Consider the following 26498-nt stretch of genomic DNA (forward strand, 5'->3'; position numbering starts at 1 on the left):
AAGACATGTAGAGTGATCTCAGACAGATGACTATCAATTGGACCAGTGATCACTGCTAAGGGGCAATTCAAAGGGAGTTGGGGGGGGGGGGGGGTCGGTGATTTAGAGAGGAATTGGAGAGGGTAAGGTCCAACAGCTGAAGGCACAGAGATAGTAGGAACTGCAGATGCTGGAGAATCTGAGATAACAAGGTGTGAAGCTGGACGAACGCAGCAGGCCAAGCAGCATCAGAGGAGCAGGAAAGCTGATGTTTTGGGCCCCGACCCTTCTTCAGAAAATGAAGGCACAGTGTGGAATGATTACGATAGGAAATGGTCAGAAGGTCAGGTTGCAGGAGTTTGTGGGGCTGCAGAATTGGGGTGGAGGAATATTGGCAGCAAGGATCCTGAAGGGATGTGGATACAAATGGATCTTTAATGGAAATGGAAGCCAATGGGAATGATCTAAAAGTCTGGGTATTAGCAGCTGCCATCAGACCAGACTAGGCTTGGCAAAATGGCCTGTGGCCTAATGAGGAAATGACTCAAGATTTTTACTTATGAGAGAGGGTGGTGTCAAAATTGTGTAGATCGGCTTGTTATCTCACTCAATCCACTCACTTCCTGCAGTGCTAATCTCTAGGAACCTTGCCAGTAAGTACCTGCAGCATCTTCGTGGGTGAGTACAGTATTTTGTAAAAAAAAATGCTAAACCTCTATACCTTACAATAAAAACCCAAAATGCTTTCGCAGTGAAGTCATATAGAGAGTGAAAAAAAAGTCACTTAATTCTCAAGAGCACTCTGTGTTATAAACGTAGAGTCTGGAATTCCTGCACTGAACTTCTCTGTTGCTGTGAGTCATATTTCAGTTACCTGCTCTAATATCTCCGAATGTCGCTTAGTGTCAGCTGTAGTTCAAGTAAATCAGGAGGTTGCCAGTGTGATTGTTTGAGTAAATGGTTTTAATGTGATGCAGAATCAGGGAAATTCAGAGCCATCACAAGATGTATGGAGAAAACCCGAAGAGGAAAGGATTTGTTCCGACTGTACATAATTAGCAAATTAAAAATTCCCATTTATAATGTCTTAGTCTTTTCTTATATATATCTGGGATAAAAAGGTATGTGCTGGTTCGCATGAATAATCAGAACTGGTCAGGAGGTTTTATGGACAATTAAAAGAAAAATGTTAAATAAAAACCGAAAGAACCGTGGATGCTATAAATCAGGAACAAAAATGAAGTTGCTGGAAAAGCTCAGGTCCCAGCTCTGAGAAAGGCTCACCGGACCCGAAATGTTAACTCTGTTTTTCCCCTTCACAGATCCTGCCAAACCTGCTGAGCTTTTCCAGCAACTTTGTTTTTGTTGTTGTTAAAGAAAAATATTCTTGGGGATATGGAGCACTGGACTCCAGACAAACCCAGGGGAAGGCTGGGGGTGGGGATAGTGAGCATTGTCTCACAGTGTTCCAGTCTCCCAGCAGTAAACCCACTCTCTAACACAGAGCACAGGCTAACTCCTTGGTTTCTGCTGATCTTCAGTGCAGCACTCTCAATGAGGAGTCTGGATGAGGGAAATGGGAAAACACCAGGGTTAATGCTGCTCAAGGCTGCCTGATGACTCCTACAGGAGACTGTGCAAATGTGCAAGTATTTGTACAAATGTGTGTGTGCTTGCGCGTGAGTGTGTGTGTGTGTGTGTGTGTGTGTGTGTGTGAGAGAGAGACTCTGCGTATGTGTGTGTCTGTGTGTGAGTCTCTGTGTGTGTGTGTGAGAGAGAGAGTCTGTGTGTGTGTGTGTGTGTGTGTGTTTGAGTGTGAGAGAGAGAGAGACTCTGTGTATGTGTGTGTCTGTGTGTGTGTGTGTGTGTGTGTGTACGTGAGTCTCTGCCTCTGTGTATATGCGTGTGTGTGAGAGTCTGTGTGTGTGTATGTGTTTCTCTGTGTGTGTGAATGTGTGTATCTACATGAGTGTGCGTGTGTGTGTGTGTCTCTCTGAATGCATATGTCTGTGTGTCTATCTCTGTGTATGTCTATGTGAGTGTGTCTGTCTGTCTGCATGTCTGTGTGTGCATGTGCGAGAGAGCACCCTAAGGCATGTATTTATGTCTGTGTATGTCAGTGGGTGGGTGTAAGTGCCAGGGTGTGTGTGTGTGCATACGTGTGCACACCAGGATGTGCGTATGTCAGGATGTATGTGCATGAGCCAGGGAGTGTTTGTGTGCCAAGCATTTGGGCTTATCAGGTGGGTGCATTGTGAGTATGCCAGGTGAGTGTGTGCCAGGTGAGTGAGTGTGCCAGGTGTGTGAGCATGCAGGTGTTTGAGTATGCAGGGTGAGTGAGTGTGCAAGGTGAGTGTGTGCCAGGTGAGTATGCCAGGTGTGTGAGTATGCAGGCTGAGTGAGTGTGCCAGGTGAGTGAGTGTGCCAGGTGAGTATGCCAGGTGTGTGAGTATGCAGGGTGAGTGAATGTGCCAGATGAGTGTGCCAGGTGAGTGAGTATTCCAGGTAAGTGAGTGTGCCAGGTGAGTGAGCATTCCAGGTGAGTGAGTGTGCCAGGTGAATGTGTGAGCCAGGTGTGCCAAAGATTGTGTTTTGTGATAATGCCCTCGGTAGCTGAATAGCTTTTCAACAACTGATATCTGCATTGACAAGTGGGAGTTAGTAAAAAATGACAGGCGGAAATACTGGACCCAAGAGAACAACCAGGGCTGTGTTTCTGTGAACCGATCGAAGCTCCTACCCCAGTTATGTCTCAATCACAGTAACAGCCAACACCTTCAGCTGGGAGTTGGATAGGAATGGGGTCAACTTCAACGCTGATTGAAGGAATTGTAAATAGGATGTGCAGTATGAATGGGCTATCTCTCCGAAAGTCTCTGTATCATATCCTAACTGTGATTCACCTCCAAAGGAAGCTTCACCCGGGCAACAAAACAATCAATTCAGTCCACGCACTCGGCTCAGGCCCAGCAATCACAGTCCATGGGAATAAATAAATGTATCTGTGTTGGCTTCTACTCTCTTTCCTTGCAGCACTGGGAGACAGGCTGCTGGTGGTTAAACCGGTTGAATGCTCTCTGCATTCATTTGAGCAAACCTTCAAGGGAATTAACAAACTGGAAATGGGATTAAGAATGCAACAGTGAGGGCCCCTGCACCAAAGTGGATAGGCCAATCCATCTGAACTGCAGAAGCCTCCCAAAGATTATTTTTTCACATCACCATGCTCAGAGACATTATGAAACATCTCATAGAATCCTTGCAGTGTGGAAGCAGGCCATTCAGCCCACCAAATCCACACACGGCTGTTTGAACAGTATTCCATCTGGGCCATCACCCTACCCTATAAATTTGCATTTCCCCATGGCTACCCCATCTAGCCTGCACTATGGGACAATTTAGTACGGCCAGTTCACCCTAGCCTGCACATCTTTGGACCGTGGGAGGTAAACCAGAGCACCCGGAGGAAACCCGCGCAGATGCAGGGAGAATGTGCAAACTCCACCAGGACAGTTGCCTGGGGTTGATGGGGGGGGGGGGGGGGGGTGGGGAATCGAACCCAGCTCCCTGGCATTGTCAGGCAGCAGTGCTAACCACTGAGCCATCACACCTCTGGAGCAGGTGGAACTTGAACCCAGACCCTCCTGGTTCAGAGGTAGGGATGCTATCACAGTGCAGCAAGAGACCCCTCATAAAAATAAAATGGGGGGGAGGGGACTAGGGTGATGGTGGTAATGTGGCTTGCACAGAGTTGGCCGTGAGGGAGGTATTGGTGGGGGTGGGGATGGAGGAAAGGAGAAAGGAAAATACTGACGGGGACGCTAGCCCTTTAAGAGGGGAATCTCCCACTTTGTAACAAGCCCTAACTTGTCAGACAAGGCGTTACGTCAGGCACAGTGTGTGACAGAGGGCAGGCTGAGTGAGAATTCAGTTTGGGTTTTTACATGGACTCTGAATGACTCACTGCATCTGAGCAGCTCAGAGAGAGAGAGGAGAAACTGCGATAATTTATATCTAAAATCCACAATCCCCAGAAAAACGTCCTAAAGGGGAAAGGATTTTGGGTTTTATTTAGTGCGCAGGACTTTGCCTTTTGGTAGGTTTCTGTGAATCAGCGCTTCCCTGAAATTGCACTGAAAGTGAATGTTGTCTTGACGCGATTAAGATTTTAAATGTACACTCACTTGTTTCCCCTCTTTCCAACAATCTCCTCTGAAAAGTGACGGCTGGAAACACAGGGCTGTGTGTCTGGACAATGGTGTTTTAAAAGTGGAGCCGATCGCAGGTGAGTTTCAGTGTGATGTGAAATGTATTGTTTTGTCCTTTGCAGTCTCCGATACTGTTAGTCACAATGTTACTCTCAAGATTGGAGAGGCTCGCTCACATAACAGTTTATTCCCGATTGATAATTCCTTGCAGTTAATGTTCGTGCGATTGTCTGAAGTCAGAATTGGGAATATGCAAAATTAATGGGAATATTTAGACTGGTAGAAATTTATGTTGAATAAGCTCAGCGTTCGGTTACAGTGTTGTGTTTAATTAAGAGTCCGAATTTCTAATCTCTGTAATGTAGTTGCAATAAGCTAAAAGCTTTCCACCAAATGTTTTTCCTCCTCAAATGTCAATATGTTTGACGATATTCGTTCGTTTCCCAAACTCATGTCATGTCATGCCTCGGCGTGAGAATCTGAATTTTAAAGCGATAATGCCCCTTTATTTTTCTCTCTCTCTCTCTCTCCCCGGTGCCTGTCATTTTTTTTCTTTTCTAAAAGTAAAATGACCGTTAGGAAAAAAAGTATCAAGAGTCATTCATTCTTCGGCCTTTCCACTGTGATCGCATTTTAAAAGTTGGCTGGAATTAATTCTTCCACGCTTGATTTTATTTTATTTTGGTCTTTCTTTTTCCTTTGTCATTTTAAGAAACGAACCGGTCAGAGAAATCTGGTGGAAACATCACGACTTTTGATGCCTTGCTGGCATTTTGAATGAACTGCGCGCTGCTTTTCTGTTTTGTACTGCCGCTGTAAATGTTCCCCACATGTGAGCTGTTGTTTGCAAACAACCCGCAGCCCAGGGAGTGGCCGAGAGGAAGGAGGGCGCCCACTATGGGCTGCTGCGGGATCTGCAGCGCGCCTTGCCTCCTCCCCAACACCAGCAGCTCCTCCACCCCCTTAAAGGGACATGCGTGCCACTTCCTTGCCCCTATTTTGGCTTGCAGCTTCCAACCTCGGCAGCTGATACCTGTTAGAACAGTACAGCACAGGAACAGGCCCTTCAGCCCACGATGTTGTGCCGAACACGATGCCAAATGAAACTAATCCCTTCTGCCTGCCCTTAGTCCATATCCCTGCATTCCTTGCAAACTGAAATACTTAGTGGTGGGTGATGGCCTAGTGCTTTATCGCTATTATCCAGAGACCCAGATAACATTCGGGCAACAGGGGTTCGAATCCCACCACGGCAAATGATGGCGTTTGAATTCAATAAAATATCTAGAATTAAGAAGCTAACGATGACCGTGAATCCTTGCCAATTTTGGGGAAAACCCATCTGGTTCATTAATGCCCTTTAGGGATGGAAGCTGCCATCCTCACCTGGTCTGGCCTACATGTAACTCCAGACCCACAGCAATAAGGTTTGATTCTCAACCGTCTCTTAAATGCCCCTATTGTATCTGCCTCCACCGTCACCCCTGGCAGTGGGTTCCATTCTCCAACCACTCTCTATGTAAAAAAAAAACTGTGACCCTCACATGTCCTTTGAACTTTCCTAAGATGCTGCTTAGCCTGCTGTGTTCATCCAGCTCCACACTTATCCAAGCTATTGTCAGCTGGCTATTCGACTGCAGGGGGCATCACACTCACCTCGTGACTAGAAGGGTCAGCCCTACTCACCTTCCTCCTCCCAGCTGTCTACCTGGCATCGGCTAATTGAGCTCAGGTCAGAGTTTGAACCCAGATTAAACACCACTGAATGAGTGGGAACTTTGTTTGAACAGCCCCTCCATGAGGGAGTTGGTAGCTGAAACACTAAGGTGTGGGTACTGCTGCAGCTCTGTTTGTTTATCTAAACCACTTGCATAATCCCAGCTCTAATCCTTATTTAAATTGTCGAAGAGGAAGTTTGGTTTTGTCATGACTGAGATTTGAATTTGGAATTGTAAACAGGGGGAGTTGCAATTTGCTGCCAGTGTTAATAACACCCTGCAGCCCTAAATGCCAAATAAAATTAATCTGCTCACTGTACCTTTTGTAAGTTTAATTTTGTGTCAAATAGATTGGTACAAAACAGAAGGCCCATTTGGTCCATCAGACTGTGGTGGCCCTTTGAAAGAGTTACAATTAATTCCACTGCCCTCCTCTCTCCCAACATCATTTGCAACTTTTCACATGTGTATTTCACTCCCTTTTCACCGTTTTTGACTGTCCTTTCAGGCAGCACAAAAAACTCGCTGTGTACGCTTCCTTTCTCATGTCACCTTTGGTTCTTTTGCCTGTTTTTTTTGCCATTTCCTTCATTCTGCATCCCCTCTGCTCAATATCCACTCCCCCCCCCAACCCCCCGCAGCAATGGACTCTGCAACACCCTGATTTCAGATTCAGATCTCTCCTGCTTCTGGGGTGGGGGGAGGGTGTATATCTGCCACTGGTTCTGTGTAGGAGCCTGAACTCACCCCCGCCAACCCAAGAGGAGTCAAGAAGAGCGGCACTTTTCATAGTCGAATAGCCAGCTCTCCAGACAGTCGAAGTCCATCACAAATAATGCTCTGTGGGGTTAACATTTCCGAAGGAATCCAGCTGTGGATGAGGGGGGCAGTTTGTGAGGAAGTGGCAGATAATAGCGAGGGTGAGATAGGTATCCCATTTAAGTGAATCCCACTTCTGCCACAGTGGCCATACAGAAACCACGGCCATTAAGGGGAGAGGCTGCTCTTGGTTAAAGATATGCACCAGAAGCCTGGAGGCTACAACATTGTTTGCCATCAGTCCTCAACGCTTGACAGCGATTAAGAACACTTTGTATGCTGATGTTACGCAAGGGAGTTCCCTTTTGGGGGAACAGTTTGCTGCAAAAAAACAGTCCTTTTAAGTCGAGAAAGTGAGTTGCCTTTCGCTGCCTGCAGCAAGAGCTGTGTGGGCATCCTGTGGCCGAGTGGGTAGCTTTCTCTCTCGCTTTGTAATCAGAAGATTGTGAGCTCTGATCTTGTTCCAGAAACTTGAATATTTAATGCAGACAGGTGCAGTACTGAGGGAATGATGCACTATTTGTAGGAACCCATTTTGGAAGTGACATTTAACAGAGGCTCTGTTCATCCTCTCAAGTGGACTCAAAAGTGCTAGTTATTGAAAGAAAATCGCAGAGTCTTCCCCAGTATTCGGGCCAATAGCTAGCCCACAACTGATAACGCTAAAGCAAAGGGTGGCTCGGTGGCTCAGTGGTTAACACTGCAGCCTCACAGCACCAGGGACCCAGGTTCGATCCCACCCTCAGGCGACTGTCTGTGTGGAGTTTGCATATTCTCCCCGTGTCTGCGTGGGTTTCCTCCGGGTTCTCTGGTTTCCCCCCCAACACCTGAAGAAGGAATGAGACTCCAAAACCTTGTGTTGTCAAATAAACCTGTTGGACTATAACCTGGAGTTATGTGATTTCTGGCTTTGTTCACCCCAGTCCAACACTGGCACCTCCACATCAGTCCGAAGATGGGCAGGTTAGGGTGGATTGGCCGTGCTAAGTTGCCCCATGATGTGCAGGTCTGGGTGGGCCGTGGGAAATGCAAGGTTTGTGAACTTGATGGACTGAATGGCCAGCTGTAGGGATCCTATGAACAACTTATGGGGCACGAATTGGCCTTTGCATTATCCAAAATTCAACCTCATTACAGTCAGTACATAGTGGATGTGAAATTGATGACCACCTGAGGTTGTGAAAGGTGCTATGTAAATGCAGGCCTCGCCGGCACTAAGCTGTGCCATTTGTTTTCCAGCAGGTGTTTAGCAAACATGGCCAAACCATTTGATGATGGAAACTCGTCTGATGCTCACACGCAGGAACACATTCCGAGGGAAGTCCAGACGAGCCTCACTAACTGCACTGCCAGCACATCGGGTCAATATTCACCTTTGCCCCTGGTTTGTGCCCATTCTGTCAGGCACCAGGCAGAATACAGTAACTGCTCAGTGACATCCTCAGGCCGCAGGGGTCAGCTCACCTGTGGGATGACTGCGACCACCAGCAGCTCATTTGCCGGTAAGACTCTAAATTACGCAGTATCTTTTAGATATCCTGTTTTCTCCCTCTCCCTCGGCTGGTGCTTGAAGGGCTGCTGTGTGGGGCATCTCTAACCCCAGCGATTTGGTTCCACAGTGGCTGCCATTCTTTCGTGTGTGAACCCTGCTGTCTGACCGTAGGAGTTTGCGATTCTTCCTGTAGTCAAATAGCCACCAAAGTCTGGTCTCGTGCCTGGTTATGCTAGATGGAGGGGGTGAGATGCCGAGATGACTTCCCTTTTTGTTGAGAGGTGAGCAGAGGAAATAACACTATGGATTTCACAGAAATCTCATCAGTGTACCAGGCAGCTATTTGGCTGTGAAAGGCATCGCAGGTTTGCCGAAACTGCCCCTTAGGCCGTCTTTACCAGAAATTTCAGCGGGACTCACTAGACGGTGTGAGCCCCAAGTGATCTTTACCACTTCCCTTTCCAGCTGGACTACCCCAAACAGATAGGGAGGGGAGGGGTGGGGGGGCTGGGGGCAGGGATGGAACCTCTAACCATGTGGTCAGCTCAGCCTGGTTCTCCACTGGATGAGGAGTGGCACACTCGCCTGCAGTACCACCCAAGGAGATGTCGATGCCCCTTTCAGCTCATCTGGCTGCAATATCTCTCATGGCCGAGCATCTCGCCCATATTCGGGGTCCTGGTGGGCAGTGGCCATTCCTAGAAGTCTGCTGTCCAGCCCAATTTGGGTCTCTTCTGGAGGAGAGGGGATGTTAAGAGTGAATTTAGATGGCTCTGTCAGTTGGTGTTTTAGCTCATACTGCATTGTGCCTTGCCAGACAAGTTCAGACATGCCCCTCAGTGTGTGTGTGTGTGAGTGTTTATGTGTGTGTGTTTGTGTGTGTGAGTGAATGTGTGTGAATGTGTGTGTGGTGTCTCTCTCTCCCTCTCTCTCTCCACCACCCCCCCACCCCACCTTCTGAATATTTGTAACACAAACCACTTCGAAAATATAACTTTATTTACAGAGACTTCTTAAGGTGAGCAGACTGGCTGCTTGTGTGACAGTAACCTACAATGCTGTCTGCGACACCTGAGTTTGCTCACTGAAACTCTTACTAAAACCAAATTTGGGATGAGTCACTGTCCCAACGATGTGAAAACTCCTCTTCAACAAATGATAAGGGTCTAGACCTGAAACGTCAGCTTTCCTGCTCCTCTGATGCTGCTTGGCCTGCTGTGTTCATTCAGCTCTCCACCTTGTTATCTCAGATTCTCCAGCGTCTTCCTACTATCTCTGACATCATTTAGAAAGACTTGTCAAAACAGTGAAAACAAATAAATCTCAGAGAATCTGTGCTGCCCTTTCAAAGTGCCTCATCCTTAAACCTGGTTATTTCCATGTGAAGTTTCCCCTTTTGGAAGGCTGGACTGTGAAATTTCATTTTCCCTTCAGGCCTGTCGCTGATGTGGACTTGCATCCGCATGGCACCAAAACACATTCTGTACACACAACCAAGACCCCTTCCCACACCCCCATAGCCACCCCCCCACCCCATATTCTCCTGCTCCTCCAATCCCTCCCCATAACCTCCCCCTCTCCAGGCTTTATTAATGAAAACATTTCATGGCACTTTATGGGATTGTCTTTGGGCAAATGATGTGTACATCCATTAGGGTGACATGAGGACGAGTGAAGACTTAGTCAGAGAGAGTGAGAACGTCAAAAGTAAAGTGAAAGTAGTGCAGATGGAGAGAGCGCTAGTAAGGGAATTCCAGAGTTTAGGTTTGCCTCCACCCCTGTGTCACTTCTCCTGCGAATTCATGCTGTGGCTGACTAGTGCAGGGCACTGGCCTCGGGTACAGCATGAGTTGGGGGTAGAAGCTGGTCTCCACTGGGACACCTAAAGTTTGCTAAGATAATACAGCGTGGAGTTAGAGGAACACAGCAGGCCAGGGGGCATCAGAGGAGCAGGAAAGCTGACGTTTCAGGTCAGGACCCTGCACTTTCTGAAGAAGGATCCCGAAACGTCTGCTTTCCTACTCCTCTGATGCTGCCTGGCCTGCTGTGTTCCTCTAGCTCCACACTGTGTTATCTCAGACTCCAGCATTGGCAGTTCCTATTACCTCTGTAGATTGCTGAGGTTTTCCATGTTGCCTGGGGATAGAATGTGCTTTTGTCAAACCCTGTACAGTACGTTTGCCTCTCGTAGGAGCCAGCACCAGGATCAGAAACAGCAAAGCACAAGCAGGAAATCTGAAATGAAGTATAGAAAGTGCTGGAGAAGCTCAACAGGTCTTACAATCTCTGAGGAGAGAGAAAAACAGGAATATGAGAGTGTTGAGTGGAGGGGGAAGCATTGGGTTGGGAAGTGAGGATATTGAGGGAGGAGAGAGAGGCTGTTGGGGGAAGAGTGAGGGTATTGGGAGAAGTGAGAGGATATTGGGGGAGCGAGAAATGATATTTGGCGGGGAGGAGTGAGGGTATGGGTAGAGAATGAGGATAAGGGGAGGGAGGTGAGAGTAAGGGAGGGAGGGTTAGGGTATTGGAGGATGGGGAGGGTATGGGGGTATGAATAGAGAGCGTGGGTTACGGAAGGGAGTGAGAATGTTAGGGAGGAGGGTGAGGCTATGGGAGGAAGGGGTAGGGTTTTGGGGAATGGGGAGGGAATGAGAGAATGGGGACAGCATAGGGGTATGAGTAGACAGTAAGGATGACAGAGGGGGGTGAGAATATTGGGGAGGAGGGTAAGGCAATGGGACGGATGGGGAGGGTATTGGAGGGGGGTATTGGGGCATGGAGAGAGTATTGGGTGATGGGAAGGAATTGGCAGAGTGCCAGGGTATTGGAGATTGGGGACGGTTTTGAGAAATGGGTGGGGTGTAGGGAGCGGGGGAGGTTATGGGGAGGATATTGGAGGAGCAGGAGAGTATTGGGGGGGTGGCTGTGGGGGCAGGGGAAGGGGCCTTGGCTGTGTGTACTGAATGTGTTTTGGTGCAATGTCCAGCCCCACATCATATTCCTGTGAGGATATATCAGCTTGTTTAAGGTGGGGTGAAGAGTTACATATTCTCCTTGAAGTTTGAAATATTCCATCAGTGAAGAGCATTCTTAAGGGGATGTTGCTGTGAACGAAACACTGTGATAGTGACCAGGATCACATTTCACCCACGGCCCATCAGCAGAGCTTGGGTCATAAAAATTGGAATTACTGTCTTCCAAGATAGTACTTTTCTGTAAAACTGCTGGGATATGATCCCCACACCCCCAGACCCCTACCCGCCACATCCTGTGACCCTGTGTCTCCAAAACATCTTCATACATACAAGATGCTATAATGTTTGTAGGCCATTCAGTCTATTTCTGGTATTTATGGTTCACTTTAGCCCCCTATTCTATCTCTCTCTCTCTCTCTCTCTCTCTCTCTCTCTCTCTCTGTCCTATTCCTTTCCCTGTTGTATGTTTATCTAGTTACATACAGTCGTAGAGATCTATAGCACAGAGAAAGATACTTCAAACCCTCAAATCCCAGCCAGTTACAAATTCTCACCTATCTATTCTAATCCCAGTTTCCAGACCGTGGGCCTGTATGCCTTCCCCATCTAAACATTTCTTAAATCTGCCTCTCCCACCCTTGCAGGCAGTGAGTTCCAGCTTCCTCTGGATGAAAGCTTTTTTCCTCACATTCCCCCCAAACCTGCAGCCTCTTACATCTACCCCCACCCTGCCCCTGGCCATTGATTCCTCTACCTTCCTGTCTACACTCCTCATCATTTTATCCATCTCAATCGGGTCTCCCTCAGCCTCCTCTGCTCCAAGGAAGACAAACCCAGTAATGCCCAATCTCTCTCCATGACTTTCCTGTTAAATGTGTCTTTGTTATTTGTCTTGCAACTACTGGAATAAGTTCCACACTGTCTGGTTACTGGTGTTTCTCCAGTGTTCCTGCTTGGATTTGTCTGACACTGATGGCACTGCTGCTCTCACACACAGGTCGCAACATCTTGTCCATGTCTACCCTGTCGAACCCCTTTCATAACATCTCTGTCAGGTCATCCCCACCCGCTAGTCTTGTCTTTTCCAAAGAAAATAGTCCAGTCCTGCTGAGCTTTTCCCAGCAGTTGCAACATCTCAGTTCTGGCATCTCGGAACAGAGAGAGAAGGCGTTTATAAGTCCCCAGGGAGAATCTGTCTGTTCAGTTACAGGACAAGGGCCCCTTTGGCACGTTCCAATGGTAAGGCACTGTCTAAAGCACAGATTCCACATAAACAGCAGAACATCCTCATGTTTGAAGTCAGCAGCTGCTGCAGGGTCAGGTTGCTCTGCCCTAGGCACCTAGCCACAAACGCCACCGCTCCCCCTCCCCAACACCCAGGGAACATGTCTAAAAGCACAGGCCCCAGGAGCGAGATGCAGCGCAGGTCGAATCTGATAACCGGCATCTCCCAAGGTATAATGCACCCCCACCCTCACCCTGGCATCAGACCATAAAAGCTGCACCTGGTTTGGTTCCCACCCAATGCACACTCCTGTCCCCTCAAAATGCTGTTTCGTGGGATCTTGCTGTGTGCCAATTATCGGCAGAGTTCCATCCGTTAGTCACACCCTGAAGCTGCTTCATTGTCGGCAAAGCGTTTTGGGGTTCTTCTGGAGTTGGGCGTGCTGATAGGTGCTAGGGAAACGCAATCCCCACATCCTTTCCAGGAACATTGAGTTGCCTGGCATCGCGGCTGTTTGTCCTTTCGGGGCAACTTTTGTCAAAATGCAGCTAAAATGTTTCGCGCCTTGCACATTGCATTAACACTCCCTACAACACACACCCCACCCCCAACCCCAGCCCCACATCGCGCACCCCTCCCAGACAATTTTAACGTGTTTAAAAATAAACAGCAATCCTAGTGCTGGGCTGCAGCTTACCTGTGAATGCAATCATAGAATCAGACCTCTTTGTGAAAGGCACGTTGCCGATAAAAGAAATTGAATGGGCCGTGTTGGGGCCAAAGTTTATTGGGCACTGAGATTAGCCTAATTTTAGAAAGGACAGGTTGCTAATGAGAGGTTTGCCAAGTGAGAGGCTGTGTGACATGGCATCTGTCCAGAGTGTTCCAGGACAGGATACACTCAGCAACACTAAGCCAGTTTGATCTGTCTCGACTTCAGTCAACAGGAACTCTGAGAACAATTGCCACAGATGGTGGGGAAATCTGTGAGTAACCAAGTAATAGGTTATGAAATAAGTCAGTAAATAGGTCATTGCTGTGTGTGATCAGTCCTAACTCCTATGGAAGGGAGGCTCAATGTGATGCACAGAAATATGACCTGTCGTAGCTGTTTTTGCACATGGCTGTGGTAGTAGCATGTGCCTTTCCCAAACAGAGAATATGTAAACATGTGAAAACATTTTAGTTTCTCTCAATAAAAGGCCTTTCACAATCCCATTGCACTAGATATCAACAACTCATCTGGAGAGCATTTTGCTTTTGCGTATTCATAATGTCCAGGAGTACCGGGAGAACACTCCTGCCACAGTTACTATCTCTTTACGCCCACCCAAGTGGATTGACAGGTCTTCAGTTTCATCTAATAGAGAGCACCTCCGACAGTGCGGCGCTCCCTCGGCGCTGAGCCTCCGACGGTGAAGTGCATCCTTTTTTATTTGTGTACTGCACTGCGATAGCCAGTTTGCATTGAAGTCTGTTGATTATGACTCTAAGCCATGACATTTTAACTCCGAAGAAAGCGTGCTACCGATGTACGAATATGTGCACTTGAGTCATTGAAATATATTGTTTAATATTTGCAAACGGTTGTGCTGGACTCAGAGCTGCTTGCTCATTTCCAATGTCTTCGAGCAGGTTGTGAAACATAATGTCTGATTGCACAACCTGTTTGAGTGGCTTTCACTGAACTGGGAGAACAATGCCTTGGGCCGTGAATTTAAACTAACATCTTGGTCTGCAAGTCCCTCCATGCTCTTGCTTCCCTCTATCCTTGTCTAGCCCCCAAAACCCTCTGAGATAGCCACATCCATCTAACTGTGGCCTGGAGCGCATCCAGGTTTTTATTTGCTCTGCCGATGGCAGCTGTCTGGCCCCACCAAGTGCTGGGACTCCCTCCCTGATTCGGCACTCATATCTCTCCCTCGTGGATGCTCCTTATGACTGACCTCTTTGACTAAGCTTTGGTCTATCCATCTCACTGTCTCATGTGCTTCAGAATTGGGTGGTGTCTTGTTTACCCTACTGGAAGCAGAAGCAGATGGGCCGAGTGACGTCATTCTTCTCCTGAACATTGTCGCTTGCTGCATTAGAAGGTGCTATGTAAATGGAAGTTGCTGTGTGTTCTGCCATCTGATATAGCAGTGCAAGAGTTGATGGGGTGGGTGTGGGTGTTGAGGACAATACTAAATGTTGGTGCCCAATGCTTGGGCCTGCTCTGACCCTCTTGTGTGCGTTGTTCCAGGTGGATCCCGGCAGATTCAGACCATCAGAGCAGAGGAAGGGGTTGTCTCACCGCTCAGTCTAAGGGGCGGGAACGCCCAGCAGGATGGAGGGGACGATGATGCCATTATCCGGCAGATTGGGATCCAGCTCCGACAAATGGCAGACCAACTGCACACCTACCACATGGAGAGGGTAAGTCAGCCGGTACGCTCTTTCCTGCTGTCTCTCCCTCGCTGTTCGGGGTGGGGGTGTGGTGGGCAGGTGGCAATTTGTGCTACAGAGCAAGGATTTTGTTTCGTCTGTGGAATGTGGCCATCATTGGCCAGACCAACATTTATTGCCCCTTCCCTCATTACCCAGAGGGCAGTTAAGAGCCAACCACATTGCTGTGGGTCTGGAGTCACATGTAGGCCCAGACCAAGTAAGGATGGCAGTTTCCTTCCCCAAAGGACATTAGGGAACCAGATGGGTTTTCCGCAACAATCAACACTGGATTCAGGGTCATTGTTAGGTTCTTAATTCCAAATTTTTGTAGAATGCACATTCCACTGTCTGCTGTGGTGGGACTCGAGCCCAGGCCTCCAGAACATTATCAGGGTCTCTGGATTAACAGTCCAGCAATAATACCACTAGGTCATTACTTCCCCAGTGTCAGTGTGGGGACCTTTGCTCCAGTTTATGGGACTCAGTACCTGGGAGAGCAGGGAGCTGTTCTTTTAACCACTGCAGACCTATCCCCATTCTTCAGAGAAACTCAATTTGCGCACTTGAACTTAGGGTGAGAGTGAGGAAGGTCACCCTGATGACTTGGCCAACATTCACCCCTCAACTCATTGTTCCCTCAACACCGTCCCCATTAAAAACTCCTGCCAAAGTGAGTGGCTGAAAAACTATCCCTAGTCTTCAAACTTCAAGTGAACACAAAATTCCTTCAACTCCATCCACATCAAACACATCTGGGACAGGGTCAACAAGGGTTAAAATACAGAGTGAAAGTTCGTGCACCCTTCAACCAACATCACTGAATCAGATCAATAGTGCCCTTGCAAATTGGCTGCTTTATCACTTTTGCTCTGAGTTTCGACCCTTGTATTTACTGCCTGTGTGTTGTGAGCCTCCCCTTTGGAACAACTAGTGTATTTGCAAGGGGAGGCCCTTTGGAATGGGACTGGAGTCACATATGGGGTTAGAATGCCCAAGAGAAGCAAGTAATATTTCCTAAAGAGACAACAGTGAGAGCAGCTGGGTTTTAATGGAACAAATTTTCACAGATTTACGCTGACGTTTACTGAGACCAGTCAGTTTTTTTAAGAAAAAAAGTCACGAGTAAGGGATTAAATTCACTTGGTCACTAACTAAGTTTGTGTTGATCGTTGACTGTTGCCCAGGAGGTAGATGATGAATCGTACTAGAGACAGGAAGCTTCAGGGTTTTAAAGAGCGAAGGGAGAATACCTGGCACAATAAAAATGAAATTGGAGACTAGAGGCAGGATTATTGTTGAAGTTTTATGAGTTTCAATGGTTCTGCTTATGTATTCAGTTGGATTTGTCTCATCTGAATTGCTTCAGTTTTGTTTGATAATTGTGAAGTGTCATAGTTTCTGAAATATGTAGAGCTGCTGTACTTATTTAAAGGGGCAGCTGTTCATTTCCTCTTCATTTTCTCTTCTGTCGTTAAGTCTTCACTATGAGCGTGCAAAGAGGTTGTTTACGTATAGCCCTGAAACCCCCACACGAGCATGTGCCAGTTTTTAGTAAATATTGCATGACACAGTATACCCGCACAGCCATCCTCCCTTATCTCTACAGGCAAGGGACCAGAAACACTGAGGGAACAACATCTTGTATTCATCGAACAACCTCACAGCTATACTCCCTGTACTGATTCCTCAAATAATGCTAACCAAAAAATTATTTGGGTCATTGATATGTTTCTACTTTTGGGAGCTCACTATGTGCAAATGGAGGGGGCACGGTGGCTCAGTGGTTCGCACTGCTGCCTCACAGCGCTAGGGACCAGGGTTCGATTCCACCCTCGGGCGACTGTCTGTGTGGAGTTTGCACATTCTCCCCGTGTCTGTGTGGGTTTCCTCCGGGTGCTCCGGTTTCCTCCCACAGTCCAAGGATGTGCAGGTTAGGGTGGATTGGCCATGCTAAATTGCCCCATAGTTTTAGAGTAGATTTGTAGCTCAGATACCTGGATAAGAAACCTCTCAGACAGATACAGAGAAAGCTGTCGTCACCCACGGACCTAACTATAACTACAGAGATGCCAGCAAAACAGAATTCCCAGCTGCACTGAGGACCAACAGCATCAGGGAAGAAACACACAGATTGGTGAGCCAACCAACCACAATTGTCCATAGTGCCCGGGGTGTGCAAGCTGGGTGGGTTAGCTATGGGGAAATGCAGGGTCACAGAGATGGGGTGGGATGCTGTTCAGAGGGTCGGTGCAGACTCTGCGGGCCAAATGGCCTGCTTCCACCCTGTAGTGCTTCAGTGGAAGTGATTGCTGCCTTTCCTTCCTTACAACCTGACTCAGAGTGCTTCAGTGACTGAGGGGGTCCCTGAGATTGTGAAAGGCGCTGCAGAAATGTAGGACTCAGTTTGCCCCATGACCTGATTTCAGCTGGGACCGGTAACTGAGCTAGTCTCTGCGATTTAAACCTGGTGTGATGCAGGGAGTGTAATAGTGCCCTTGGGGTGACTATCTGCTGTCTGCCTTCCTGGCACTTCTCAGGCAGTGTGTGTGTGTGGCTGTCGGCTCCAAACCAACTTAGATCTAGATGATTCAGTGAGTTTTGCAGCTCCTGAGTTCACCTGTAACTCTTACATTGTTTGCTTGGACAGGCTGAAGGGAGCATAACTTACTCCAACAGCAGCGAGCTTCTTCCAAACCTACCACCATTACCCCATCTCAAAGGACAAGGGGCAGCAGATACATGGGAACACCGCCCCCTGCAAGTTCCCTTCCAAACCACTCACCATCCCGACTTGCAACTCCGACAACACTCAAGAAGCTCGACACCGTCCAGGATAAAGCAGCCCCCGCTTGATTGGCACCACATCCACAAACATCCCATTCCCTTGCCCCACCGATGCCCAGTCGCAGCAGTGTGTACCAGCTACAAGATGCCCTGCAGAAATTCACCAAAGATCCTCAAACAACACCTTTCAAACCCATGACAACTTCCATCTCGAAGGACAAGGGCCACAGGTACATGGGAACACCACCCCCTGCAAGCTCCTCTCTGAACCACTCACCATCCCGACTTGGAAATATATCGCCGTTCCCTCTCTGTTTCTGGGACAAAATTCTGGAATTCCCTCCCTAAGGGCATTGTGGGTCTATTTACACCGCAAAGACTGCAGAGGTTCACTCCAAGGTATTTAGGGGCAGGCAATAAATGCTGGACCCAGTCAGCGACACCCACGCTCCATTAACTATAAAAAGAAATATTGTCATGGTGGGGGATTTGCTAAATCCAGGTCCACCTTTCCTGCCCAGTTTTCAGTTTAAAAATCAGTGATATCACAGATAACCTGACGGAACAGTCACCTCCAACCCTTCCTCAGTAACTGAGGGGCATCAGGGGGACCCTAAATGTTTGGCACTGATTTGAATCACAAAAGAGATGTCTGCTTTGAGGCCACTCTATACTCCCATAGGGTGTCTGAGATGACTGAAACATAAAAACAAGTACAATTTTACTCTGTCTCTGACGCAACTTTCGTTTTTTTTTCTTTGAAAATCCGCATGCACCATAAAAACAAGTTGGTTTATTTTGGGATGTGGTTTCGAATTAAAGAAGATTGATGGGTCTTGATGTTTTCTTTAGAATGACACACGCAGAGCAGTGACTGAGCCAGAGATTTGGGATTCAATGTTGCCTTTTCTCCAATGCCCCGTGAGCACCCCTCCTGTGTGGTTGCTCTTTGTGCTTGTGTGAACTCCTGGTGTGTGCCTGGCTATTGAACGGTGAGGAGCATCACTGCATTCCTCGGTTGACAGCTGCTTACTTTGAAGTATTCCTTCCCTGGCACCACCGACCCCTTGGCCCACTTCTCTAGGGCTGCTGCGGCCAATTTTAGTCATCCAGCCTTCTCCAGCTATCTCCCATCTCTTGTCTATTTGCTGCCAATGCTCTGAAATAGTTTTTTGTTTTAACAAACGACCTTGAGGCGAATTGACAAATGTGGGTCAGGGTGTCGGGGAAAACATCCCATTTCACGTTCCTGCAAAATAACATGTCATGGGATCTTTTTATGACACCCCTTCCCTGCTACTTAGTTGAAATGAGAGAGAAATTTCTTCACTCGGAAAGGGGTTGCGAACCGTTGGAATTTTCCACGCTGGAGGACTGTTAGTGCTCCATTGTTGAATGTATTTAAGGTCAGAGCTTTGCTGAACTCTGTACTGAGAACAAAAAAATCCCTGGAAATCACAGTGGAACAGGCCACATCCATGGAGAGAGAGCAAGCTAACCTTTTGAGTCGAGGTGACTCTAAGAGTCTCTCTCCATGGATGCTGCCTAATCCGCTGTGATTTCTGGCACTTTTTATGTTGATTGTATTTAAGAATGGGCTTGAGACATTGGTCTTCTGAGGAACTGAGGCAGATGCGGAATGGAGTGAAGCTGTAGCCTCAGCCTTGATTGTGTTGAGTAGGCTCGATCGGCTGAAAGAATCACCCAATACAGAAGAGGCCCTTCAGCCCATCAGGTCTGCTTCTCCCTTCAGTATGATCAAGGCTGATCACACAGCTTTAACCCCAAATCTACACCAGTGCCCCAGGGCCTATAACTTCAATGTTATGATATTTTGAGTGCTCATCCCAACTACTTTTTAGAAGTTGTGAGGTCCCCCTCCTCGGCTTCTTTCCCAGGCAGAGCATTCCAGACCCTCTGGGTCAGAAAGAGTTTCCTCAAATTCCCTCTCACTTTAAAATGGATATCGACCCTTTGATTAAGCTGCTTCCTAGCTACTCTGACTGTGCCCCTCATCATCTTATACACTTCATTCGGTTTTCTCTGCTCCAGCGAAAACAACCCGAGCTTATCCAGTCTCTCTCCATCGCTGAAATGCTCCAGCCCCGGGCAATATCATGGCGAATCTCCTCTGCACTCCCACCAGTGCGATCACATCCTTCCTACAGCGCGAGGACCAGGACTGCACACAGTACTCCAGCTGTAGTCCTGTACAGTTCCAACATGACCTCCCTGAATGGTCCACACCTTACTTTTCTTCTTATTGTTATTTAATGAGCACACTTGCTAATTAATCCCCCAAGCCCCCACAACACAACGCTGGATTACACACCCAAATCCTTCACTCCTGAAGCAATCCCGTCCGGGAAGGGTAGAACGGAACATGCGGATTGGTAAAACTTCTCAACTCATTGCAATTGGTGGAATGAAACTGCAAAGAAATGGCATCATTTGATGTGCTTCCAAATATTTGTGCATCTCTGACATACTGGGCCTGTGCAAAAATTCTGGTTCCTCATAGAATTCCCCCCAGACCAGGTCTCTGACATCAACTACTAGATTAAAAATCCAAACTCTGGCTGAATGAATGCTGACTGTGGCTCAGGCCCTGCACCAAGAAAATCTGCTAAGGCCGGGGTATTTTGATAAGTGAGCTGTAAACGTAGCTGCATTGTGGCTTTACTGTGAGATAGCATTCCCCCTGCCAAGCAAAACTGCGGAATACCAGGAAGTGGGGTGTTGCATTTCTCTGTCGCCTTTCACTGCCTCAGGATGCCCCAAAGGGCTTCACAGCCCCCTGAGGTGCTTCTCTCTTTATTTTCCTTTATTTCTTCATGGGATGAGAGCGTCACTGGCTTGGGCAGCATTTATTGCCCATCCCTAATTGCCCAGAGGGCAGTTGAGCGTCAACCACATGGCTGTGGGTCTGGAGTCACATGTAGGCCAGACCAGATAAGGATGGTAGTTTCACATTAGCAAATCATATGGGTTTTTCCCCCCAGCAATAGATTCCTGGTCACCATTAGATTCTTAATTCCAGTTATTTATTGAATTCAAATTCCCCCATCTGCCGTGGCAGGATTTGAACCCAGGTCTGCAGAACATTAGCTGGGTCTCTGGGTTAACAGTCCAGCCATTATACCACTAGGCCATTGCCTCCCCCCTCTGACATGTTGTCACATGGGAAAGGTGGTAGCCAATTTGCACACAGCAAGATCCCACGCGCTAATTTGTTCTGGAGATGCCAGTTTAGGGATTGGCCAGGATGCTGAGGGGTTTGGGTATTCTTCCCTCTCGACTGTCTGTGAAATAGTGTTACACAACCACCCCATCAGCTCCAGGAATAAATCCATAAAGATGCCGCCGAAAACCCGGCTCTTTGACCAAGCTTTCGAACGCTAGTGCCTCCCCACGTCTTAATTTCTGCTTTAACACTTCTGTGAAAACACGTTGGGGCAATTGGCTGCTAAAGGCGTTACAGAAATGTACGCTTCTGTTAGTGTGGGAATGGTGAGCCCTCTGAGTCACTATGTGCTCTGTGCGAGGTAGTTTTATGAGCTTTGCTGCTCTCGTCCTGTTTAACTCTCTATATATGCTGGGTTTATTTTTAGTTGCTGACTCACTGGGCAGCTGCCTGACTGTCTCGTGACTCCCTCTCCACTTGCTTGCCTCTAGGCATAATCCCAAACCAGCCCAACCTTTCGCTCATAAACAAATTGATTGTCATCACAAAGAAGCAGGCTGCTGGTTCCTTGTGGTCGAGGAGTCTAGGTCCCTGCCCCCTCTGCAAGCCTCCTGCTCAAATTAAACACGCTTCGATGTACAGTCCCCTCTTGCTGTGTCAAACGATAACAGATACTCAAAAGGACTGCTTTCTCTAGCAAGTTTTAATTTACTGGGAATCATAGAATCCCCACAGTTTTGGTCTCCTGCCACTGGAAGGGGTGCCGAGGAGGTTCACTTGGTTGATTCCAGAGTTGACAGGGTTAGCTTATGAAGGGCGAGTGGGACTGTACTCACTGGAATTTTGATCAGTGGCGGGTTGGGTCTTATAGAAACATATAAAATTGTGAAGGAAATAGATAAGATAGAAGCGGGGGCGGGGGGGTTTGTTTCAACTGGAACTAAGGGGCACAGCCTCAAAATAAGGGGAAGCAGATTCAGGACTGAGCTGAGGAGGAACTTCTTCACCCAAAGGGTTGTGAATCTGTGGGATTCCCTTCCCAGTGAAGCAGTTGAGGCTTTCTCAATTAATGTTTTTTAAGGCAAGCATAGATTTTCGGACAGTGTAGGGATTAAGATTATGGTGAGAGGGTGGGTAAGTGGAGCTGAGTCCATGAGAAAGAACAGCCGTGATCTTGTAGAATGACAGAGCAGGCTCAATGAGCCAAATGGCCTCCTCCTGCTGCTATTTTTTTATGTTACAGCGTGGAAAAGGAGGCCATTTGGCCCATTGAATCTACAGCAACGCTCTGAAGAGCATCCCACCCAGACCCAGAAATGCTGTGACCCTCCATTTCCCACGGCTAACCCACCCAGCCTGCGCGTCCCCAAACACTATGGGGCAATTTAGCACGGCCAGTCCACCCTGACCTGCACACCTTTGGACTCTGGACAGGAGCCCACGCAGACACGGGGAGAATGTGCAAACTCCACACAGACAGTCAAACATGGGTCCCTGGAGTTGAGAGTCAGCAGTGCTAACCACTGAGACACTGTGTTGCCAGGGAACAGGAGACTGAGGCAGGTAATGGGATCATGTGTGCTTTTGGGAGAGGGGAGATGGGGAAACCAGCTGTCCCCACCAAAATCTGAATTGATATTTTGCCCTCTAAATACCCAGCTGGACAATGTCTAGTGTTCACACTGCACAGAAGTGCAGTGATTCAACAACATGTTGCATTTGAATAACACCTTTAACCTCATAAGGTGGGCAAGTTATCAGACCAAGTTTGCCCTGAACAGGGGATTGGATTAAGGGCTCAAGATGGTATTAAAGGAGAAGGGAGAGGGACAGAGAGGGTTAGGAAGGGAATTCCAGAGCTCGGAGCCCAGGCAGCTGAAGGCAGGGCTGCCAGTGGTGGAGTGATTAAAACCAGGGGATGCACAAGAGGTAGGAAGGGGGTGAGACTCCGAGGGTTTTAAGGCTGCACGGGTTTGTACAGATAGGGATGGGCAAGAGGGGTTTGAAAATAGCATGAGAATTTTAAAATAGAGACGTTGCTAGTCCAGGAACCAGCAAAGTTTAACAAAGAGTGACCAGGAGTCTCCCGCAGAGAATGTTCAGTGAATCTGCTCACTCTGAACATGGCAATGAATAAAACTCACCCACAGGATGGGCAGCGGTTTTGATACTGAGTTAACAGTGTGCGAGGGAGCAAAAAAAATCCAACAACTCTCTTACATTCAGTGTTTACTCTGGTGGAAATCTAATATTTGTCTGAACATGTCCCAAATGTAAGTTCATCCAAGTTCCCTTGAGTATTTTAATAACATTTGACTGTTTTGGTAATAACTTGTAACCTTTTCCTTGAACAGTTGATGCATAAACAAAACAAAAAGGAAATTGAAATGGGGCCTCATGTGAGCTCCACAGAGACATCTAGTGCCTAGAGATGGCAGGAACGCCACGGCTGTTGACATAGCAAACTGAATAGGAATTTATCAATAGGAGAAATTAATGATGGTAAATTCTGAGAGATAAAAATGTGACACACAGTTTTGACAGCAGGACGCAAGTATTGGAAACAGTAAGATTGTCATAATGTATATAGATTACCACACTGGGCTTGCAGGACTCACATATGAAGAAAGACTGGATCAGTTAGGATCGTACTGACTGGAGATGAGGAGAATGAAGGGTAATCCCAGGGTAGGGACAGGAAATGGGACCTGGGGACTGAGTTGGATGCTCAGCCATGATCGTAATGAATGGTACAGCAGGCACGAAGGGCCGAATGGCCTACACCTGCTCCTGTTTACTGCATCTCTAAGTTTTGTATTAGCAATTGGAAATTCACTTTCTTGATTGGCCAAAAGAAATAACGACCTCACTGTCCTCCTTGATGTTACAGGTTGAGGAGTGGGACCGAAGGCCTTGGCCAGTCTGGTACTGGACCTTTGTCAACTTCCTCATGCACACCATGGCCATCTTCCGCATGCCTCGGTGGAGATGAACTCTCAGGAGCTTGGGAAGGGCCACTCGGCCAATCCGTGAGGGGACCATCGGAAAAAGAATTCGGAAGGCCCCCTCTGAAACTTTTTTGACTCCGCTGGACGGACGAGATGAAAGAAGAGAGAGAAAGAGAGATAAAAAGAACGACGACTTTTCAGGGCCAAGATGTAGATATTCTTGTTGGAGCGATTGATGGTTACTGTAAACCTCCCTTTTCCGTAAGGGTCTGTAGCAAAAAGCTGTTCCTGTGCTTTTCCTTAATCCGAAATAACCTCAAGCTCCCCGGAAGCCCCGCAGAGCAGAGCCTCCTGATCTCGGACCAAAAGCAGGGTACACCTTCACCGCTGCCTTTAGTTTCAGGAGGATCGGGTTCTGTGTGAACCTGAGGTGAGGAGTTGGATGTCAGGTAGAGACACAGGGAGGGTTGCGGTTGAAAAGGGCATTGGATGGTCCTAGCACTGCCTGGAGCTCGGGGTTAAAACTGGATGAGAATCTCCCTCCATTGCTGAGGTTATAATGCAACATCAGCTTTGCACTTAGATTTTGAAGTACTGTACGATGTGGAGAGAGTTTAACCACTTCTCCAGTTTGCATTTATAGACCCAGACTTGTTTGTAGCTCTCCTTGTGGTGGATATTATCTCAGGGGAATCCATCAGAGATTGGTTGATGATTTTTCCAGCATTTTCTAATGGGTGCATTCTATCTCCCTTGGGATTGACAATTTCCCCTTGTGTGAGCTCCTGAGAGAGATGCGTTCTGTAACCAACCGACTCATCCTGTCAGTTTCTGTGACCAAACCTCCCTCTCCAGAACTAAACATGCAACCCGAAGATCTGGTAAAAGTCCAAATTGGGGGACGGTCTGATAGAAAGGAAAGTCAGGCTCGCTGTAGTTTGAAGGTGCTTGTTTGGGGTTGGGGCAGTGGGTAGGTTTGAGCCTAATGAAAATAGACACTGTCTGTGGAATTTCAGACGCTGTATTTTTTGTAGCTCTCAGGATATCTCAGCTGCATGTCAAAGCCTGTGGCCCCTTCCCCCACCACATGCAGTGTGTCTTTGTAAAATCGATTCCTTAAAATTGGGGCAGTTGCGAAAAATCAGGCACTTTCTAGGGAAAGGAGAAGTTTTCTTCAACATGTAGCAATAGCTGTGCAACAGCTGGATCGATGAGCTGTATAACCAATCACTCAAAGTCACCTCAGGGATGAATTCTGGTGCAGTTGGTTCCTTGTATTTCTCATGTCTCTTTTGGTGCACCCTGTATGGGAAAGCTGAGTGTTTCGTGATTACTTTACATCAAACGGGCTTCGAAACTATTTATTACTGTGTGAATTTTTTTGTTTCAGTTTGAGTCCTTGGTTAGTTCGAAAGACCAAATGAAGTTTTAGATGAATGAAACAAAACTGTTTGAGGAACACTTGTGTTCAATCTGGGCCAGTAGCAGTGATGGGGCTGGGTAAAAAAGACGTGTGTTCCAAGAAATCTGCCCTTTTTAAGGGATGCTGCCTTCTAAAGGAGTGAATAGTGCTGGGAAGTTCAATCTCGTTTTGTGAGAGACTGATCCTGCCGCCCATCAAACAGCCTGCTACACTTTCCAACCTCCCTGCATTGTACAAATGCTGAAGTCCTGCATTGTTGGACAGTGAGTGGTCAGTCTGCGCACCTGGGTAATGAGTAATCTGACCACAATGTGCCTAAGGCTGGCTGTAGAGAGTGGAGAACCAGGACTGGTATTCTTACCCAGCGTAACCACCCCACTTCCGCCATCAACCCCTCACATTCCTGGACTTGAGAGGGGACACTGAAGCCGTTCCCCACCTCCCCAAAGAAACACTGCACCCCAGGTCCACTCTGACTGAGCCAACAGATGCGGGTGGACCCCGGGCTTCGAACCTGGGATCTTTCTGTTCCCTTGCTACACGAAAGCGAGAAGGTGCATTTTCCCCGACTGCTGAGCCACGTGGGGAGATGGGCGACGTCACCTGCTTCTGACTTGAAGACTCTCAATGCAGATGCTTCGGGATACGTGGGGTTGGGTGATCGGTGGGCCACTTTTGTTCTGGGTGGGTGGCATGCAGAAGCGGCGATAAGAGAGCCTGGTGCCTATTACACCCCCTTCTCTTCCACCACCCAACTCCCTTTTCCCAACAAGTTTCAATGGGGGCTTTGCCACTTCATTCGACATGAATTTCTGCCGGGGTCAAGAATACAAGTTCCCAGCATGCCAAGGTGTCCTGTGGTCTTGAGAAGCTGATGGGACCCGTCCTGAGTGACAACAGTCTGCTGTGTGTTGGGGGGGGGGGTGGGGGGGGGGGGGGGCGCGCAGGTGGAAGCAGTGTCCCAGACCCCTTGTACAGTGATGTTTTGTACATAGATCATTTCATTTTGTAGAATATGCTGGTTAGATTTCTCCTTTTTTTTTAAAAAAACATTGTTTGTTTTGGAAGATTAATTTTTGTAAAATAATTTTCCAATAAAAGTTCGAGCAAAGAAATGTGCAGCGTCTTGTCTGGTGTCCTGGCGGGATTCAGTTGCAGCATGTGTTTTGTTCAGTTCTCATCGTTGTAGGTCCCTCACAGAAGAGGATGACTCTTTTCCACTCTCAGGGAGAGGCCATAGGTGTACAGACTGATGCAGCTGTCGCAGGCTCCATTACGCTTGGGGCAGGAGGTGGTCACGGGGTGGGGGTGGGTGG

The 26498-nt window shown here is 47.8% G+C and overlaps 1 protein-coding gene across 5 annotated transcripts; it reads left to right on the forward strand.

Moving 5' to 3' along the window:
- Positions 1 to 615: 615 nt before the first annotated feature.
- Positions 616 to 26093, forward strand: LOC132206616 (uncharacterized). Of its 5 annotated transcripts, none has more exons than XM_059640985.1 (5): positions 616 to 657; positions 4200 to 4264; positions 7964 to 8226; positions 14659 to 14831; positions 17491 to 17990. In XM_059640985.1, exons 3-5 carry the CDS (start codon positions 7980 to 7982, stop codon positions 17824 to 17826), a joined length of 756 nt encoding a protein of 251 aa, XP_059496968.1. In that variant the 5' UTR covers positions 616 to 657; positions 4200 to 4264; positions 7964 to 7979; the 3' UTR covers positions 17827 to 17990. The 5 variants fall into 5 exon arrangements, with proteins under 5 accessions (XP_059496968.1, XP_059496966.1, XP_059496969.1 ...); XM_059640983.1 differs by having other exon boundaries at positions 7967 to 8226; positions 17491 to 17989; XM_059640986.1 differs by lacking the exons at positions 616 to 657; positions 17491 to 17990 and adding exons at positions 3890 to 4075; positions 23702 to 26093.
- The last annotated feature ends 405 nt before the right edge of the window (positions 26094 to 26498 follow it).

Source organism: Stegostoma tigrinum, chromosome 39, assembly GCF_030684315.1.
Source record: "Stegostoma tigrinum isolate sSteTig4 chromosome 39, sSteTig4.hap1, whole genome shotgun sequence".
Taxonomy (NCBI): domain Eukaryota; kingdom Metazoa; phylum Chordata; class Chondrichthyes; order Orectolobiformes; family Stegostomatidae; genus Stegostoma; species Stegostoma tigrinum.